This window comes from Haliotis rubra, unplaced genomic scaffold, assembly GCF_003918875.1.
Source record: "Haliotis rubra isolate DU_JTF1 unplaced genomic scaffold, ASM391887v1 Scf2, whole genome shotgun sequence".
NCBI classification, from domain to species: Eukaryota; Metazoa; Mollusca; class Gastropoda; order Lepetellida; family Haliotidae; genus Haliotis; species Haliotis rubra.
Window position 1 is genome coordinate 907,399 of NW_025766002.1, and position 20,187 is coordinate 927,585.

General features: G+C 41.3%; 2 protein-coding genes across 8 annotated transcripts; one reads left to right on the forward strand and one right to left on the reverse strand.

Annotated features, from left to right (window-relative positions):
- Positions 1-1,901: 1,901 nt before the first annotated feature.
- Positions 1,902-10,637, reverse strand: LOC124275306. Of its 6 annotated transcripts, none has more exons than XM_046710799.1 (5): positions 10,230-10,636; positions 8,649-8,714; positions 7,998-8,178; positions 7,237-7,337; positions 1,902-5,141 (listed from the first exon to the last, which is right to left on the reverse strand). In XM_046710799.1, exons 1-5 carry the CDS (start codon positions 10,512-10,514, stop codon positions 5,136-5,138), a joined length of 639 nt encoding a protein of 212 aa, XP_046566755.1. In that variant the 5' UTR covers positions 10,515-10,636; the 3' UTR covers positions 1,902-5,135. The 6 variants fall into 6 exon arrangements, with proteins under 6 accessions (XP_046566755.1, XP_046566753.1, XP_046566751.1 ...); XM_046710797.1 differs by having other exon boundaries at positions 10,230-10,635; XM_046710795.1 differs by having other exon boundaries at positions 10,230-10,634.
- Positions 10,638-10,814: 177 nt separating this feature from the next.
- LOC124275307 lies at positions 10,815-16,932 on the forward strand. Of its 2 annotated transcripts, XM_046710801.1 has the most exons (3): positions 10,815-11,134; positions 12,912-13,011; positions 13,739-16,932. In XM_046710801.1, exons 1-3 carry the CDS (start codon positions 10,954-10,956, stop codon positions 15,321-15,323), a joined length of 1,866 nt encoding a protein of 621 aa, XP_046566757.1. In that variant the 5' UTR covers positions 10,815-10,953; the 3' UTR covers positions 15,324-16,932. The 2 variants fall into 2 exon arrangements, with proteins under 2 accessions (XP_046566757.1, XP_046566758.1); XM_046710802.1 differs by lacking the exon at positions 10,815-11,134 and having other exon boundaries at positions 12,933-13,011; positions 13,981-16,932.
- Positions 16,933-20,187: the final 3,255 nt, after the last annotated feature.

Below are 20,187 nucleotides of genomic sequence, written 5' to 3' on the forward strand. Positions count from 1 at the left end.
TTCACTATATGAATAGACAATGCCATTTAGGTCAAATGTAACACGTTATATTTGATGTTACTCTTTCTCAGTGAAGCACTGATTCTAGTACAGCGGAAGCTGCGGTGGCTGGATGGGTCAGGCGGCTGACTTAGTGTGCTGGCGATTTGGTGCCAGACTCTGAGGGCGTGGATTCGTATCCCGGATGGGACTCTACAAGAATTCTTGTAAGAACATTTTTAGCTAAGATTTGTTCTTAGTTTGGGTTAAGATAGAAACTAAGAATTTTTCTTAAACTTAAGAATTCTTAAGGAAACTTAAGTACTGACTGACTGAGTTTGGTTTTACGCCGCTTTTAGCAATATTCCAGCAACATCACGGCGGGAAACTTAAGTTAAAAACTAAGACAATTCTTAGAAGCTTTATGATTACCGCCCCTGTACTTTACTGAGAAAGTGTAATCCGTAAAGATTATAGATCTTCAGCAACCTGTTCGTCGTCAGAACGAACAAAATGGATAAGGTCAGGCTCGGGACTGTCTGCTATAGCACGTCGTATGTATCCTGGACGGATGCTCATGTCAATCGTTTGTATCGTTTGGTCCAGATCACGATCGACCTCAGTTAGCTGTCATATCGTTGAGTGTGGCGTTTAGAAAAACATATAACATGACCTGGAATATAATTGTCTGTGACGTAATGCACCAAACAAGTATAAACACCGCCTCTGTGAAAATGATATGTTCAGCCGTTCAAATCCTCGTCCTTAACCAAGAGATAGAATACATCCTACATAACGTCCAAGGCCATTTCACAAAACCATTCAAGTCGTTTACACAATACAAGATATCGTTCTGCTTAAATATTTTTATGTTTTTTTATGACGTGCATGTAGACATTAAACCTGTTCTACAAGGCTGAATTTTGTGGTGTCGTAAAACCAACGCTGCGACGTGTCTTTGTATACGACATCATGGATAGAAGGAACGTGAGCTGAGACTATTTCACGTTTGTTGTTCGCGGGCTGCTTGGCTGATAATTTCCCATTTAGCAATAGCACATCTTTACATAGATAGTTCTTGCCATTGTCCTTTTTCTGGTAACTTCCGGACGCGATCACGTGATACGGCTCTAATGTCATAAACCCCAAGAGATTACGTCTTATTACATGTTTAGCAATACCACAAATGTTACTGGGCTGAAGATGCTCTCTGAGCGGGTCAAGCATAATATTAATAATGGTGGGAGTTGTTTATCACTGCTTGCGAGGGGCATGTGTGTTAGACAGATAGCGGGATTCGACCTTGAATCCTACAGCGCCCCAGAGGTCCCTAACCCAATCATTTACTGGAGTGCGAGTATGATCGACAAACCAGTGATTGATAATATGGGTAGGTCCCACTTAAAACTAGTATATTGAAACAAAAATCAAATAAGTCATCCCCGACCACCTGATTGAAAGAGTGAGTGAGTGAGTGAGTGAATGGGGCCCAGCAGGGGTAAAGGTTAATGCAGACCTTCCACTCTGGACAGAACCTCCATCCAATAGACCACAGGGGCAGTCCTAAAATTGTAATTACCACAGTTTACTACAGTCTAATGACAGATAAAAGTGTAAACCCAGCTTGAAATTTTAGCTCAGACCAGTAAATCACAGAGTAAAAGTGGCCTTCCCTATCTGCACAATAATTTTATCATCATCATGATTATTCAGAAAACTACAAAATACTACTGGGAGTAGAAAATGGAACATTTGTTTGTAGAGCAAGATGGAATCAAGATGTATGGTGTATCAGAGTAATAGACCAGACAGACTATATCCCCCTCAGCTGAAAAAAGCACACTTCACATCAAGATATTCTAAACATGTACTCTAAACATGTTGTCTTTAGTGACCATCCAACACAATTAAATGATACAATGTTTTGAAATCTGGAGCCATTTATTTGTTTTTTGTTTAAGGCAATACTCAAGCTACATGAACGCAGCTATCATGGGTATGTTGGTGAAAACAAGGATCATTACCTGGAGGGTGGGGACTCAAAACCCATGATCAGTGGATCATAGCTGACAATGGACAAAGCTACAAATTGAACAAGCCTTATGGATAACAATTTCTTTATTACAAGAGTGTGGCGTTTCGAGATATACAGATTCTTGTACCATTGACAACAGTACACATCTGTTGCACTCTCGTAATAATGAAGTTGTTATCCGTAAAGTTTGTCTATTTTGTACTTCCCAGCTTCTAACATGCCACTGAAAGAAGTTAATGGACAAAGCTCTTTAATGCTGCTTGTCTCAAGATCAAACAGTGACAAGCCATCGTTGTAAAACAACCAGAGATACAAGTCTCATTTTTCAGTCCATGCAGTCACTTCATCATCTGCAATAATGGTGCAGACCTTCTTGAAGTCGAGCAATGTTGCCCTCTCCCGCGAGGGTGTTGTCCCAACCTGCACTTCCTCAACGGGAGGCCCTATCATGATTCCCCTACCCTTGGTTATCACCCTCACTGATGTCATTATCTTACAACCATTCTCCTTCCCCAGACCATCAAGTTGGACATCTCTAAATATATCAACTTCCTTCTGAGCTGCATATTTACTTCTCTCAGTGGAGTCTTGTTGAAGGCTTTCTTGGTCAACGGCCTTCTCCTGATCAAGTTCCCTGTCGATATCATCACTCACTCTCTGCGGAATGTCTTCGATGGATTTTGACACATTTCCGTTTTGTGTTTGAGCACAAACGACATGCTCTTCAATATCGTTTGTTTTACCTGAAATAGTTTCTTCATCCATTTGTTTGTCTTGACTTTCTGTACACTTTGGTTTATTCGAGTTGATATTGTCTTCATTTGTCGCAGAATCATGTGTTTCTTTGGATTTTTCCATTGTACTATAGCCTCCTACAATAGCAACCGGTTTTGTCTGTTCAATGAAAAAAGGTGATGTTTCTGGCAGAATTGGAACATATTTAGTCACTGTTTTTCCAGAACAATAAAACTGTTGAGAACATCACAGATCTTGATAATTTCATCCACATTTTGCTCCATCAGCCAGTCGTCCTTCATGCTGTCAATACCATCATAAGCCATAAGAAGGTAATACCTAAGTTTCAGCAGTCTCCATCTTTGGTTTCTATATTCTATTCTTTCAGGTTCTGATTCAGGCCACATGATCAATGGGGAAAGAGTGTTGAAGAAGATGGAGATCCACTTGTTCAAAATTCGTGGGACATTGGTGGGATCGATTTGAAATCGAAAAGCCAGGTCATAATTGTGGAGACCAAGTCTTAGTTTCATAAGAGTCAAAATGAATTCCTGGGAGTCTGAGATGTCATCGAGAGGAGGTGTTTCCAAGCATACTGAAACATACTGATACAGCTCTACAAGGGAGGCAGACGTGTAACAGCCTGTGTGGTGCAACACATTCCCCTTAGTCACCTTCGATCCTTTGTCCAAGAAATCATAGGTGAGGCTTTTCAGTTTCGTTCTGTGTTGCATAAGTTCTCTGTTTAATCGCACACACTGCATATTGAGGTCATGAAGAACTGGTTTATCTGTAATTGACTGAACACCAGTATTTACCATGGTTCTCCCCTTTCTCTGAAATGATCGACACCTTCCACGTGTGTCCACTTTCTCCTTGAGCAGGCTTTTCATTTCTGATGACGTTAACTGGATTTTCATTTGCTCCAGTATTTTTTCAAAAGTATATTCCTTGGATATACTTTTTTCTGTCTGGCACATTTTGGAATTTGGATCCTCGGACACTGGAGGTACTGATGCTGAATCTGATGAGGTGAATGTGTCGCCTACAAGAGGGTCAGGATTTGCCTCTAAGTGTGCTGGTGTTCCACATGTCAAACTGGCTTGAGGGCCATCAACAGAACCATGTCCTGCGGCTGAGGCGTTGTCCTCTTGTTCTTGTGCCAACGTATTTACTTCAGGGCCTGGACCTTCTTGTTTTCTCTGTGATTCTCCCACATCCTCAGTTTTCTTCAACATATCAGCAGTATTACCATCAGAAATATGTGACATCTTGTCAACTCCTGAATTTGAACATCTTTGTCTCTGATCCAGACCAACACTCAAACCTTCAAAATTACAACCATTCTTATCTATCCCTTTGTGTCATTCCCTTTGTCATTTTTAACCAAAGTTTCAGATTCCTGCAACTTTTCTTGACATGACCTGAAGTTTGATCACTAAGAAGTGTGATGTTATTTTCTCTTGGAACCTCAAAAGTTGTTTTGTTTGAGTCATCAGATCTGGGCGTCCCAGGGTTAAGTGCCACAAATGGAACACTTAATACCTTACCTCTATCATTCCATATATCATCAACTTGCTTGAAACTGTTCACATTTGGTTCAAAAACACTGCTGCTATTATCACTGTTGGTAATACATTCAAAGTCAGTAGAAGCAGTTTCCAGATTTCGACGGCTTTCCTTTGGACCACCAAAATGAACACACAGCATCTCATCGCAGAGGTCTTGGCTGGTTTTGTTGACCGCTGGTGCCATTGCCTCCTCATACTCATTGTCTCCAGGTTCTGTCTTGATTCCCTTCTCTGACATCATGACTTTCCCATCTGTCCTCACCACAGTGAAGGGACAAGGGCCATTTTTAGAAAAAGAACCCTGTCCTGCATGTTCTTTAGAACAGAAGTCTTCTTCCACTTGTCCCTTGGAACATGAGGACTCCATATCCTCCTCTTCTCGAGGACATAATGAACCTGAATCAGACCAAGATAACCCATTCTGGTTGTCCTCTGTTTTAATGTCAACACTGCTTTCTGACATTGGTTCTTGTTTGACAACAGAAAAATCAAAGTCATCACAGTCTTCCTGGCATTCCTCTGTCCTTTCATTCTCGATCACAAATTCCTCATCCCTCTGTTCAAATTCTGAATCTTGTTCTTGTTTGATTTCTTGCAATCCATGGCCTACATTAAACTTATTTCCATATTTTCTTTTTAATCTGGCTTCTTTTAATATCTGTAGTTCTTGGCATTTTGTATGTTCCTGCGCACGTTTGACAGCTTTCACCCTTTTCATGCCGAGTTGCAGATCTACGTTGGTGAAACCACATTCAAACCAGTGTCGTTTCAAAGACATGCAGTTGTTCTTCATTGTTTTCTCAGTACTGCCACTTTCAAATCTGGAAAGGAAAGACTGATAAATAAAAATGAAGAACATAAATGCAGATATGATATTCATGTGAGTTTGTTGTGTTAATTGCTGTTTTGTAACAGTAAATCAGTTATATCCTAGTGTGTCACCGTGATGTGGGAGGAAACCTATGACAATACAGGTCTGATATCGTCGCCCCTTGGTGAAACCTACGGGCATGAGTGAGTGAGTGAGTTTAGTTTTACGCTGCACTCAGCAATATTCCAGCTATATGCTCGAGTCTGGACCAGACAATCCAGTGATCAACAGCATCAGCAATATTCAATGCTATATGGCAGCGGTCTTTTTGTAAGCATGGGTCGAAGACCTCTGGACCAGACAATCCAGTGATCAACAGCATGAGCTTATCAGGTCAGTGACATGCACAATTGGGATACAATGACATGTGTCAACCAAGTCAGCGAGCCTGACCACCCGATCCGTTAGTTAACAAAGCCTCTTCACATCACAAAGCATAATTTCGCCTTTTGTGGCAAGCATGGGTTGCTGAAGACATTATTCTACCCCAACTCACATGACAAATCCCTTTCTTTCTACTAGCTGGGAATAATATCTAAAAACTTTCACTTTGTGTGATGGTGTGTGAGCAAGGGCTGAACGTCAGAAAAGGTTTCAGATTAAAGGGTCTGTATGATAAGAAACACCATTTCTATATTTATTCTGTCAGGGAGAGGTTATCCCACGAAGGTGGAAGTAGTTCATCAGTGTTTATGTCATTTCAATACTCAAGTCAAGGTAAAATTTATATATTTATGAACATTACAACGCAGTTTCAAAGTCATCTGACCAACAACTAGTGAACTTCACATTTAAAATACATATCACAGTGTACCATCTTTAATTACAGATTACTATATGTGCATCTCTGTTTTTACATATTTCATAGCTAATTAGATATCTTGAAACTAATACGCCTCCAAATTAATGCAGCTGATTGCCCACAGTAAAAAATGCAACTCAGCATTAATTCAGGTATGATATTCATGTGGGTTTGTTGTGTTAAATGCTGTTTTCTAACAGTATATCTGTTACATCATTGTTCACCGATTGATATGCGGAGACAGTGTCAACTAACTTGACGGCAGACAACAAATCTGTAGATCTAAGGATAAGTGTCATAACGCCTATCCATGCATGCTATGTCGTCATGGCCTTTGAACAAAGAAATTATGTTGCATGTGTAGCGTCTGTCTGGACTCCTCAGTGAGACACGAGCCAGTTGAGCTGTGGGCAGCAGCAATGATAATGTTAACTCTCTGCATGTCCGTTATGCATTTTTAGTGTTTGAAGGATGTATTGTTACCTTTACATACTTGTTAAACTGCTGCTAAATAAACGATGATTTGAAATTGAGACTTGTTTGTTTATATACTAATCTTGGTGTTTCCATTTTCCAAAATATGCCATTATCGTAACAGTCATTTCAAAATGAATGCTGTGAAGTTTATTAGGGACCATTCATAATTTATGGCTAGGAGGGGTGATGATGATTTTTATGGAGAAGAATGTACAATATGAATGACCCCCCCTAAAATGTATGTACAAAATAAGTGACCCCCTGCATGTCATGTACAAAATCAATGACCCCCTCCTTCCCATATATTTATGTACAAAATTGCTGACCCCCTTAGTATGTGTGTACAAAATTGATGAAACCCCCCCCACACACACACACCTCCCCAGAACAAAATGGGTGACACCTCTCCCCCTTAAAATCATCATCCCCCTAGCCATGAATTATGAACGATCCGTAATTAATGCGAGCAAAGACGACACACATTTAAGCATTTAAATCAAATTAATTTCAAGCTTCATAGTAATATTGATTCTGTAAATGACTTCAGAAATGTGGATGCAAAATATTTCATTCACATGATGACTTAAAAAAATGAATACCTAAAGCTTGGTGTCAACGTTGGGTCAAATCTGAGCACTGACAAAAAGTGTTTTGAACACCCAAGCAACCAAGCTACCTGTGCCTCTCTGTGCAACACATAAAACACAAGGCATCTACTCTGATATGGAATATACATTGGAGAAATATGACAGGATTGTTGACTTACTCTCGTGAGAGTATTTCTCAGTGCCTTTATATCATGGACAGATGATGATGGAAGAATAGATGGTATATAGTCTGGGTGTGCAGGGAAGTTGGACTTGAAGCCTGGAAAACAATTACATCAGGTGAGAATGATAGATGTTGACTAAAGAGTAGTGAGTTAATAATTGACTGACATTATTTCATCCATATGGGGATAAGATCAAGTTTTGATCACTACAAGTATGTCATAAATACATCAAAGGTATATTCAAATGCAATGTTGTCAAACATATGTCAGCATGACAAGCTGTGTAAATACTTTTTAAAACACTGACTATAAGAAACCAAAGCAAGGATGCTTTGTCAGGGTGAAAAGAAACCCCACTATAAACCAAGAGACCTAGCCTGACCATCTGAGTGAGTGAGTATGGTTTAACGCCACTTTTAGCAATATTCCAGCAATATCAGGGCGGGGAAACACCAGAAATGGGCTTCACACATTGTAACCATGTGGGGAATCGAACCCGGGACTTTGGCGTGTCGAGCGAACACTTTAACCACTGGGCTACCCCACTGCCACCTGACCATCTGACAAGCACTTACAGACAAACTGTAGTGTCGACCTTATGGTTGTCTCCAAGTAAAACCTAGGTCCTTTAGTATTCTTCTTTTATTCATTCATTTTTCGGTTGTGTTGAACCTTGAATAACTTTACGAATTGCAAAGGTCCCTTCAACTTCAACACAACAGTGTTTGACTGCAGTTGTATCTGGGTCCCCTCACCTGATATGAAGTGCTTGCTGCAGACATACAGATCATCTGCACAGGAACCTGTCCCCAGTCTCAGGGCATCTCTCCACCGCTGCTGGAGCTGGTCGTCATCTTGGGGGATGGGGTAGAAGGTGGTCAACCTGTCTCGGCGAGACACAGATCCACAGTGATTCACACAGCAAACCTTAGCATTCTGGAAAAGATTAATGGGTAAGTTGGGTTTAACGCCCCTTTTGAAAGTGTGTGTTTGCATAACGTGGAAGGATGATTCCTACAGTCACAGTCAGAGACCTTTTCCACCTTGGCATCAATTACATGAGAATATCAATGTATGGCAACATGACAGCAGCAAAACCTTGCCAGGATATATTTTCAAACAAGTTATAAACCTATAAATCCCTGTAGCTTAGACAGTATCCATGATGATTAAGATTATTGGACAAACTAAAAGTGTTGCTATCAATTGTAAACAACACAAGTTATTTTGAGGTTAACATATTTTTCACAAGTTGCAATTCTCAACGAACTGGACATGCACCAAAAAACAAAAGGTGACAGAAAGGTTCACTGACCATTAAAGCTTGAAGCGTGAGCTTGGTAGTGTCATGTTCTAAATCAAAATACACAAGGAGGATTATCAATCCTAACTTCAGTCTGCTTTACCTTGTCCGTGGGCCCTGGGTCAGCCTGGTCCTCATCCATACAGTCTTCTTCATTGCTGTCAGTGTCCTTGCATTAAGAAAGTTATCTGTTAGTAAGTTGCCAAATGATAATTGATCACAATGATCAATATTCATTTTCAACCATGTTATTTCTTTGATTGGCATTCTGGAAGTTGAGGAGATGAAGAATGAGGAATTTTATGGATATACAACTTCTTTATTCTGTATAGGCAACGTTTCAACATAGGCTCTTGCTTGACAACAACATTAGAACCTATGTAAAAACGTCGCCTAAACAGAATAAAGAATTTGAACATCCATAAAAATTGTCCTCATTCTTAATCAGGTTATTGTCGGATAAAGAGCCAGTTGGATTATACTGACTGACTGACTGAGTTTGGTTTTACACCGCTTTTAGCAATATTCCAGCAACATCACGGCAGGGGACACCAGAAATGGGCTTCACCAGTTGGAATACAATCTGACGAGTGAGTTGGCTTTTTTATATCATTTTTAGCAATATTACAGCTGTATCATGGGACCCCTGAAATGGTCTTCACAAAATGGACTCATGTGCTGAATCAATGTCAGGTCTTCTGTGTCACAAACAAATGCATTATTCACCAGGTCAACCCACTGCCTTTACAAACTGATACAAAAGAATTTCCACTGGCAGATACCATCATTTTCTTTTTAATGTAAATTATCTCCTCAATAAATCAATCTCAATGAAATCGGATGCTTTACCACTCATACACTTTATATATTGTATAGGTGCGTCTCTATTCTCGAGGAAACCGCCTTCTGCGAATCGCCGATCTTGTGGTTAGCAGTTGTTTACACCCGACTGGTAACTAGGAAGTGGCCCAAGTCTGTGATCCTCAAAATCTTGCAGTGTCACAAATATTGGGGAGTTTATACCAACTTTGACATATCACTACTTTTACCCGCCCTTTCCGGCAGGATTGCTCTTACATACACTCAATAACGTTAATTCCTGGTAATACCGCGAGAATGGGAGAAGCCTCGTTTCGTCAATGGCGGATGGCATTGTTTATCTCACGGGCTCACGAGTGGTAATTCACCTGATGGATCTGGCAGCTGATAAATGTAGATGTTAGAGGAAAAGGCCCTTCATTTAAAAACAACATTCATTAATACGATAAGAATTGTCTGTGTTATTTTTTTCAGCCGATATCCGTAAGTACCACGAGAATAGGAAACGCCTTCCTAAGTTCTATGGGAGATTATCTGAGTGAGAATTAAGGGTCTAATGCTGCTTTAAACAGTATGCTGAATCATGTCTTGACTGTATAAGGACCACTTTGCATCTCTCAGCTAGTGTTGAGTTAGCTAAGATACATAGCGTTCACTGACATGAATGCTGTTCATGTCAGTGAACGCTATGTATCTTAGCTAGTGTTGAGTGTTCTTTGCCTAAATGGTTCTACCTGTACTGAAACAGTTGTGGTACCACCCCCCATCAATATTATTTCAGCACTTCTTTTGTTGCACTTAAAATAATTATTGGTTCTCATTTTTACAAAATTGCCGATATTTGCTCTGTATTATGCATGTTTACCTCTGATGGTTCTTCTATTTGAAAACATATGGGGTCTGGACGTAGCTTGGTCGGGCCATCACCCCCAACAAAATGGCTAGCGCACAGGTAGCACTTGTTATAATTTTTCTCCACAAAACTGACAGTGATGTCGTGTCTTCCACATGCATCCAACCATTTCTGTACTCGTTTGCGGATTCTTTGAGTCAAAGGTTTCGGAAATCGTACAAACGAAATATCGTCAACAGCTGCAGTCTTATCAGTATATTTGCAATTGCCATATAGGCAATGTATTGGTGGTTTCATTGTAGGCTGTAGCTAGTACGCTTCAATTATAAATCCATTGCACATGTCATGTCAACATGCTTGGCTCTCTGATGAGCGAGTCAGGACTTACCGTCAGGATTGGAGATTTCGTTTCTAAATATAGACTATATATAAACTCTCAACATCACCATGTCCTGTAGACTAATATGAATCTCAGGGAGAGGCGACTGCAGGCGACTCGTTGAAGCGGCGTACGGAGTATTTGAACTCCATGCTGCAACGTAGGATGTGTGTGCCTTTGCAAACAGCGTTAGAAGACAATGTGCGGAGTTTGGAAGAAATATGCTATACTGACGAATGACGCACCGTTCAGTTCCAAACGCATGCGCATGTACTGGTTGGCACTAAAGTGCAGCGAGGACGTGGGCAATATCACTTTGTTAAGTATCAGTTTCAAATGCGAATCTAACGCTTGACAATGGTAACAACTTGCTGTGTTCCGAGATGTAAGAACAGATTCACTAAGCAGTCAAGCCTAGAATTTTACAGGATCCCATGCGATTGTGAAGCAAGAACAAAATGGACACTGGCAATATTCAAAGATGCGAATGCCACACCAAGCAAATGCAGCCGTATATGTGGGGATCATTTCATCTCAGGTACATGTATAAAAAATAAGTTGTTTTAGCTGACGCAAGATGGGGTATTCACAATTAATAGTATCGTAGCCATCTTGATATTTAATACCACTCTATTCCTTGTGACTGCCTCCGTGGTGTAGTGGTTAGAGCGTCCGCCTGGAGAGTGGAAGGTCGCGGGTTCGATTCCCGACCGCCTCATACCAAAAGACGTTAAAATATGGTACTTGTTGGTCCTTCCCTGGCGTTCAGCATTAATGGGTACAACAAGGACTGGTCGGCTCGGAGTCAGAATAATGTGTCTGAGTGGGGTGCTTCACTGCGGCATGGTATCTCAGTGGGCTAGCACTATAAAACCAGCCTCTGTCTGGGCTAGTACAAGCAGCTGCACATACACATGCACACCCATGCACATCGTCATATGAGCGAAATATTCTCAAGCACGACGTTAAACCCAATTTCACCTCACCTCCCCTATTCTTTGTAGTAAGTGGCAGGGTGTTTTTAAGAGAGCTGAGATTTTTAGTCACAACATAAATCATGGAGTCCAAAGGTTAGGGGGAGGGAATGCTGCTCAGGGAATTTTTTTTTTTTTGGGTGTGTGTGTGTGGTGTGTGTGTGTGTGTGTGTGTGTGTTGTCAACCCCGGGACTTGCCTGATATGGCCTCTTGAAATGGTTGGCTGGTTGTTTGGGTTATTTGTTTGAACCCATTGGCAAATGGCATTATATCCAGTTTGACATTATAACCAGGGTATTATAAGGGCAGGATATCGGTCCTTGAAAAAACATGGCATGTTTACAGGCATTCGTGGATGTTGGGAGATAACTAACTTCTTTGATGTTGGATTTATGAAATGATGCTAAAGATCAAACCATAATGGTGATTCATTGTATGAAGTGGTGTGGTCTGGTTGTTTAAGTGTGTGAGTGAGTGAGTTTAGTTTTACGCCGCACTCACCAATATTCCAGATTTATGGCGGCGGTCTGTAAATAATTGAGTCTGGACCAGACAATCCAGTGATCAACAGCATGAGCATCGTACTGCACAGTTGGGATATGATGACATGTGTCAACCAAGTCAGTGCGCCTGACGACCCGATCCTGTTAGTCACCTCTTACGACAAGCATGGGTTACTGAAGCCAATATTCTAACCCGGACCTTCAGGGGTTGGTGGTTCAAGTTTTTGCTCATCATGCTAAAGACTGAGGTTTTATTCCCAACCAGGTACAACACGAAGCCTGATTCTTACATTACCTGCCATGATATTGCTGTAATATCATGAAAAGCAGCATAAAACCTTACTCTCTCACCCATTCACAAGGATTCATAAATTGAAAAGGTTATTATAAATCTCAATATGGTACATGTATATGGAAAAGATGGAGGCAAATACTGTAAGTTAGAAGTGCTTATTATCAAGCTCATAGTGAGTCCCCATGAAGATCTGGGTTAGAATTGGTTCTCAGGAACCCATGCTTGTTGTAAGCAACTAGTATGATTGGGTGGTAAGGCTCGCTGTCTTGGTTCACACTTGTCATCGAGTCCCAGTTGTGTAGAACGATTCTCATGCTGTTGATCACTGGATTGCCTGGTCTAGACTTGATTATTCACAGATCTCTGCCATGTTGCTGGAATATTGCTGAGTGCAGCGTTAAGCAACAAACAAACAATAGTTCATTGTGAAAGGACATTAGCCAAGTTTTGGCAATGGGTAAAAAGTAGCCATCTTGTTGGCATTTTCAGGATTGCCTTTTGTCACGAATCATTTCTATCATTTATTTTTCAATAATTTTCAGGGATGAGGAGCCTCGATCCCAACCATCCAGACTATGTTCCATCTCTGTTTCCATCAACAACTCCTCAAGAACATCAAGTACTCAGGGACAAATATGCCTTGTAAGTCTTCATGGTGGAAATATCACAAATAGTGAATGGTGAAGCTGTATAGTCTCCTTTAAATGTTATGTTTGATATCAATAGGATTCCTCTCAATGTCAAGATAAACTAAATGGCCAGTAAAGCCTTCTAATGTCTCTATAGAAGCATATAGTATGAAGCATATCTGATTTGTGTCTTGAAAATGTACATGAATGGGCAGTTGCAAATGGTAATTAAAATTAATTAATTAATTATTATTCTGTCCATGAGATATATTTTATATACACTCAATGTCCAAAGTAAACACTATGAAGGGATGTTTGTTTTCTGTGTAGGCTGCAACTTAAGTGGTAAAGACATGAAGCAGAATTGATTTTGAAAGTTGACATCTGTTGGCACAAGCATCCTTTAGACTTCACCTTTCTAATTATACTGACTCTTGATATATTATGGGGCAGTGGGGTAGCCTAGTGGTTAAAGCGTTCGCTCGTCACACCGAAGACCTTGGTTCGCTTCCCACCATGGGTACAATGTGTGAAGCCCATTTCTGGTGTTCCCCGCCATGATATTGCTGGAATATTGCTGAAATCGGCGTAAAACTAAACACACTCATTTGATATTTTATAATCTTTGAAATAAGGTACTGCATTATTCTTTTTTTGTTTATGATTTATGATGTTTCCATAGTTCAGTATCACTGTAATATACAAATTTCTAACCAATAATCACATGTTCACATTTCTAGATTTCGGAAAAAGCAAGAAAAGTCTCTGTCGGCAACTTACAATAATCTTAATGCAGTGAATCAACTGTGGCTGGAAAAAGGATGGAATCAAGACTCCATTAACAAATTGTTCTCTGGTGATATAAGTTGCAGATCACAGAACCTTTTCCAAACATACACACCAAACCCTTTGACAAGTACTCTTACAAAACCACAGCCATCAAAAGACTACAGTACGATGAATGTTATGCATTCGCCTACAGGCCAGAAGGCACAAGAAGAGTTTCTTGTTCTTCAAGTGGTTGGTCAGAGGAAAATGGTGGTTCGTCTGGCTCTACCTGTCAAACATGGGTCTTCTTCTCACCTGTCTCAAGAAGGGCAGGCCAACAGAAGCTGTATGAAGGATGGCATGCACGAGTATGTCAATTCACTTGATGAAACAACTAAGACTCCTAAACTGGAAGTGCCTGATATACCAGTGAAGGAAGATAAGTCTATTCAATTTGATGCGTACAGAGATGCTCCTGAAAAGAATACTAGTAGTCCAGAGGAGGAATCTTCTTGTAGACTTGTAGAAGGTATACAAGGTTTGGCAACAGTTCAGGAAGGGTCTTCACAGTTAGAAGGTAGGGCTCGATATGAAAACTGTGTGAGACAAGAAGCTGAGGATGAGGCATCATCTGTGGACAAATCTTTCTCTGTAGTGGCAAATTCAACTGAAGCTAAACATGGTGACATGGGTGGGCCAGAAATGAGTTCAAATAGTTTTCAGAGTGACAATGAACTTCCCTTTAATGGAATGGAAAACAGTTTTGAGAGATGTGCACCAAAAGATAATGATAATGTTGACCCAAGAGAAGAGGTAATGGACACGTCAGCATGTCCTGAACAAGAAAGTGGGAAAATACTGACAGAGCAGGAGATAGGACCAGACTGTGATCATATTCAGTACACTTCAGCAAGAGATCATTCATACCATCATAATGGTATTAACAGACCCATAGAGATTCATATCTCAAAGTCTTATACCGTACCATCAAATGCAATCTTGTGTGCCAATCAGACATGCATTGACACTTCTTCAAGCCCATCTTATAAATATGAATTTCAGGTTGTTTTGGGAAAAAATGTTGTCAAAAGGAAAAAGTGTTTAAAAGCTGCTTCTTCCCAGACTGACATCAGTGGTTGCAAAGATCAGGTGATAATGGAAGCTGAAAGACTAACTTTGGTTGAGGAAATGCTCCAACTCCATGACAAGGTTGTGGCAAGGTCATACACAGTGGCTTCCTTTCATAAGAACCTGGAAAAGGTGCAGTTTTACTCTGGGTTTCCTAATTTTGAGACTTTGAAGGAACTTTATGACTTTTTATTTCCCCACATGAGTCACCTCCCCCATCTCGGTCCCACCCGCTTTGAGTTGTTCATTTTCACTTTGATCAAACTCAGACTAGGGATCAAGGTAAAGGACATTGCTTACCAACTTGGAGTCCCAACTGCTAAACTGTGCTCAGCGATTACACAAATGTTTGATGTAATGTATTGCTGTCTTTCACCCTTGATTGACCTTCCTGAACCAAAGTACCAGACAGTTATTTTTTTTAAATAAAATTGACTGCCTTAAATCAAGGTACTTCATCCTTCAGCATGTTCAGAGCAACCTGAAGAGCTCTGACTCTTGGTTGAAGTCAAAGGGAGTGAAGGATGTGGTGTTGGTGTGTGATGTCCTCAGCCAGTTTTATGTTCCTGCTGAGGGTGAGGGTGCAGATGTGGATATGACAAACATTTGTGATCCATTCCAACTTCCTGAACCCTCAAGTGAGGACGAGTCCTCAGATACAGAATCATCATCAGACACAGAATCTGATTCAGCAGCAGACCCAGAATCGAACACAGATGCAGATGCCAAAAGAGACATGGGAGGAGAGGCACAAACAGATAACATCAGCAACTCAAACACAACAGACGTGCTTAGCAACATTGGGGATAGGCAAAAAGGATGTTCAATACATTTGGATATGCCAATTAGAGATTCCTTTTGTGATGTCCCTGTTGATAGTGCTGTAATCAGCCAGATGGGTTTGGAGAGTGTCTCTACAGAGGATTCCGTCAACTTTAGTCAGTCCATTCTGCTGCCTACAATGGAGACTCTGCGATGCACTGAACCTTATCAGGATGTGATGGCTGTGGACACTCCTTCAGAACCATGTGATAATCAGTGGACTTTACCCCAGGTTGGTGTTAATACTCTGGGTAATGGATGCAATACTGGCAAGGATGTTGACATGGAAGGTGACATAGATAGCCATTCAGCAGAGGATTCTTCTGAAAAGAAGATTGAACCAACCATTTCACCAGAAAATATTTCATCTGAAGAGAAGCGTGGTAAGAAACCACCGTTTGTCCTCGGTGATCATTCTCACTTTCAATATGAAACTCCCGTAAGTGTGTACACGAATGACAATGTTCTCGTGTATCGTATTCGAGAAAATGATCAGGAACCTGACTATCTGGAGAAACGTATAGAAATTATGGAGATGTTGATGAATGATCATACATATCATGGTCCAGACAAAACTGCAGAAAGAAGGAAAGAACTGAAAAATGGACCATCAAGAAGTCTTTATTATGATCATTATGATCATGCATATTCCTACAGAGACAAAAGAAAAGTGGAAAGAACACCACAAAGTGTGAAAAATTTGCAACCTCATGGTCATTGTGACGTTTTGAACACCCTGAGAAGTGACCATGCTTACTCTGTGGACAAGAGAGTGGACAAAATGGAAGAAACAGGTCAAAATCAATAGAAACGTTCTCACACAAGTGTTTGGTGGCTAGCTGGCCTGACTGGGGGATGTGGCAATGACTTGGCCCTAATTGTTTTTACAATAATTTGTAGTTATATGTCACTGACAAGGCATTTGTCTCTGTGTGGTCCTTTTCTCTCAAATATTGCTGGTCAGAGTTATATCCCTTAGATGTGTAAGGATCTGACCCTCAAGATATTCAATTATGAATATGATCATCAGTTTGTTAGTACCATATCCATAATCATACACCTTTGGCTTTAACGGGTTCAGAATTAACATAAGACCAGCAATCCGAGACTGGTAAAATACAGGAAGGATGTGTACATGTGAAGAATTTACGGCAGTGCATCTGTGACAGTGTTTTTTTAATTTGGCCTTGCAGCAACAGTAAAATGGTTTTCAACACCAATCTGTTACTGGAAAGTTTGTGTTACCTCATATTATGCTTGAAGTTTTGTTGGTAAATGCTTAGTATCAGAGAACTGTATTATCTGGACATTCCAAACATAAATAAATAAAAGCACATCTTACAATGATGCGATCTTACAAACAGGAAAACATGTTGCCGACATTGGCAGCAAAAACAAGAGAATGTCAAAACTTGGCTGCAGGCATTGGTAACATGAACCAGAGAAGGTGTTGCAGACAATGCTAACACAAACCAGAGAACGTTTTCCAAACGTTGGTCACACAAACCAGATATTGTGTAGCCGACATTGGTCACAGAAACAAGACAATGTTTTGCAGACACTGGTCACACAAACCAGATGTGTTGCAGACACTGGTCACACAAACCAGAGAACATTGGTCACAAACCAGTCCATGTGGAGCAGACACTGTTCTATGAAAGAAAGAAGGTTTTGCAGACATTAGTCAACAAGAGAAGTCACACAACCAGAGAATGTGTCACACCAGATATCGTGTTGCAGACACTGGTCACACAAACCAGAGAACGTGTTGCAGACACTGGTCACACAAACAAGATAACGTGTTGCAGACACTAGTCACACAAACAAGAGAACGTGTTGCAGACACTGGTCACACAAACCAGAGAACGTGTTGCAGACACTGGTCACACAAACAAGAGAGACACTGTTGCAGACACTGGTCACACAAACCAGAGAACGTGTTGCAGACACTGGTCACACAAACAAGAGAACGTGTTGCAGACACTGGTCACACAAACAAGAGAACGTGTTGCAGACACTGGTCACACAAACAAGAGAACGTGTTGCAGACACTGGTCACACAAACAAGAGAACGTGTTGCAGACACTGGTCACACAAACAAGAGAACGTGTTGCAGACACTGGTCACACAAACAGAACGTGTTGCAGACACTGGTCACACAGACACTGGTCAGAGAGAGAACGTGTTGCAGACACTGGTCACACAAAACAAGAGAACGTGTTGCAGACACTGGTCACACAAACAAGAAGAACGTGTTGCAGACACTGGTTACAAAAATGAGAGAATGTGTTGCAGACACTGGTCACAAACCAGAACGTGTTGCAGACACTGGTCACACAAACAAGAGAACGTGTTGCAGACACTGGTCACACAAACAAGAGAACGTGTTGCAGACACTGGTCACACAAAACAAGAGAACGTGTTGCAGACACTGGTCACACAAACAAGAGAACATGTTGCAGACACTGGTCACAAACAAGAGAACGTGTTGCAGACACTGGTCACACAAACGAGAACGTGTTGCAGACACTGGTCACACAAACAAGAGAACGTGTTGCAGACACTGGTCACAAAACAAGAGAACGTGTTGCAGACACTGGTCACACAAACAAGAGAACGATGTTGCAGACACTGGTCACAAAAATGAGAGACACAAATAAAGTGTTGCAGACACTGGTCACACAAAACAGAGACATGAACGTGTTGCAGACACTGGTCACACAAACAAGAGAACGTGTTGCAGACACTGGTCACACAAATGAGAGAACGTGTTGCAGACACTGGTCACACAAATGAGAACGTGTTGCAGACACTGGTCACACGAACAAGAGAACGTGTTGCAGACACTGGTCACACAAACAAGGGAACGTGTTGCAGACACTGGTCACACAAACAAGAGAACGTGTTGCAGACACTGGTCACACAAACAAGAGAACGTGTTGCAGACACTGGTCACACAAACAAGAGAACGTGTTGCAGACACTGAACAAGTTGTTGACATTTGGCACTCAAAGCAGGCAGTGTGCTGCAGACATGGAGCAAGTTGTTGACATTTGGCACTCAAAGCAGGCAGTGTGCTGCAGACATGGAGCAAGTTGTTGACATTTGGCACTCAAAGCAGGCAGTGTGCTGCAGACAGGGAGCAAGTGTTGACATTTGCACTCAGTGTAAGCACAAGGAGCAAGTGTGCTTTCATTTGGCAGACGCTAAGAGACAGAAGTTGTTGACATTTGGCACTCAAAGCAGGCAAGGCAGTGTTGCTGCATTTGGCACTCAAAGCAGGCAGTGTGCTGCAGACAGCAAGTTGTTGACATTTTGCACTCAAAGCAGGCAGTGTGCTGCAGACATAGATCACACAAACAATGGGCGTCGGTCAAATGGTGGACTCGACAGCTTTCACTGGAAAGGATCCAGTGCACAGTGGCGAGCATCCTCGATACCCCATTTCACTGAAGTTTTACGCCGCACTCAGAAATATTCCAGCAATATGGCGGCGGTCTGTAAATAATCGAGTCTGGGCTAGACAATCCAGTGATCAACAGCATGAGCATCGATCTACGCAATTGGTAAACCGATGACATATGTCAACCAAGTCAGCGAGCCTGACCACCCGATCCCGTTAGTCGCCTCTTACGACAAGCATAGGTTACTGAAGATCAATTCTAACCCGGATCTTCACGGGTGCACTGACTGTAGAAAACAGAGTGCCCAATAAACTTAACGTTGCACCGTCATTATTCCTGTCACATATTACGATAGAACACAGAGAGACATATGTTGTTTGGTGAGAGACTATATTCTCGGCATTCACATACCGTGATTACCCACTGCACTATTATACTCCCTTGCTGTATGCAATTACACTCACTCTAAAGTCAGTGCGAATTGGGTTTAACGCCGCTTTAACTATGAATACATAATGTCATTTAGAAAGTCGTGAAATGTAACATATGTTATATTTAGCATTACACTTTCTCAGTATAGTACAGATTCTACTACTTTCGTGAGGCTGTGAGCCGGGATTCGAACCCTCAGTCCCAGAGTCCGGCACTTACTCGCCAGCTCACAAGTCAGCAATCTAACCCACCATAGGCGGGTCCCGAGTGGGGTGCAGGGGTGGTCCTGAAAGTTTAATAAATGACCATTGAAACTCTCGTGGAAACGGGTGAAGGTGAACTGTGCAAACTCTGCACAGAGATCGCGGCAATTAACGCTAGGCAAAGTCGTCACTCAAACCCGAAAAAGGAGTCTGAGGAGGTACGAAGGTTTTAGTGAAAACCAAAGCGTCGTTGGTGGAAGACTTTTATTATTTTTGCTTCCAAGCATACCAACCACAATCAATCTAATTAAATCATATCTTAATGTAGTGCTCACTACGGCAACACACATTGCTCAGTGCTCTGAACCTGTCAAGTGTATATTGCTAAAGGTCGAATCAGCAATTTTGCAGCCATTCGCGGCATTAAACATA

Excerpts from the sequence above, each read along its gene's own strand:
- LOC124275306 (XM_046710796.1), bottom strand. The coding sequence starts at position 4,020 with ATGTCACATATTTCTGATGGTAATACTGCTGATATGTTGAAGAAAACT.
- LOC124275307 (XM_046710801.1), top strand. The coding sequence starts at position 10,954 with ATGGTAACAACTTGCTGTGTTCCGAGATGTAAGAACAGATTCACTAAG. Across the intron at positions 11,135-12,911 it reads TGGGGATCATTTCATCTCAG|GGATGAGGAGCCTCGATCCC; the intron begins GTACATGTATAA and ends AATAATTTTCAG. Across the intron at positions 13,012-13,738 it reads CTCAGGGACAAATATGCCTT|ATTTCGGAAAAAGCAAGAAA; the intron begins GTAAGTCTTCAT and ends TCACATTTCTAG.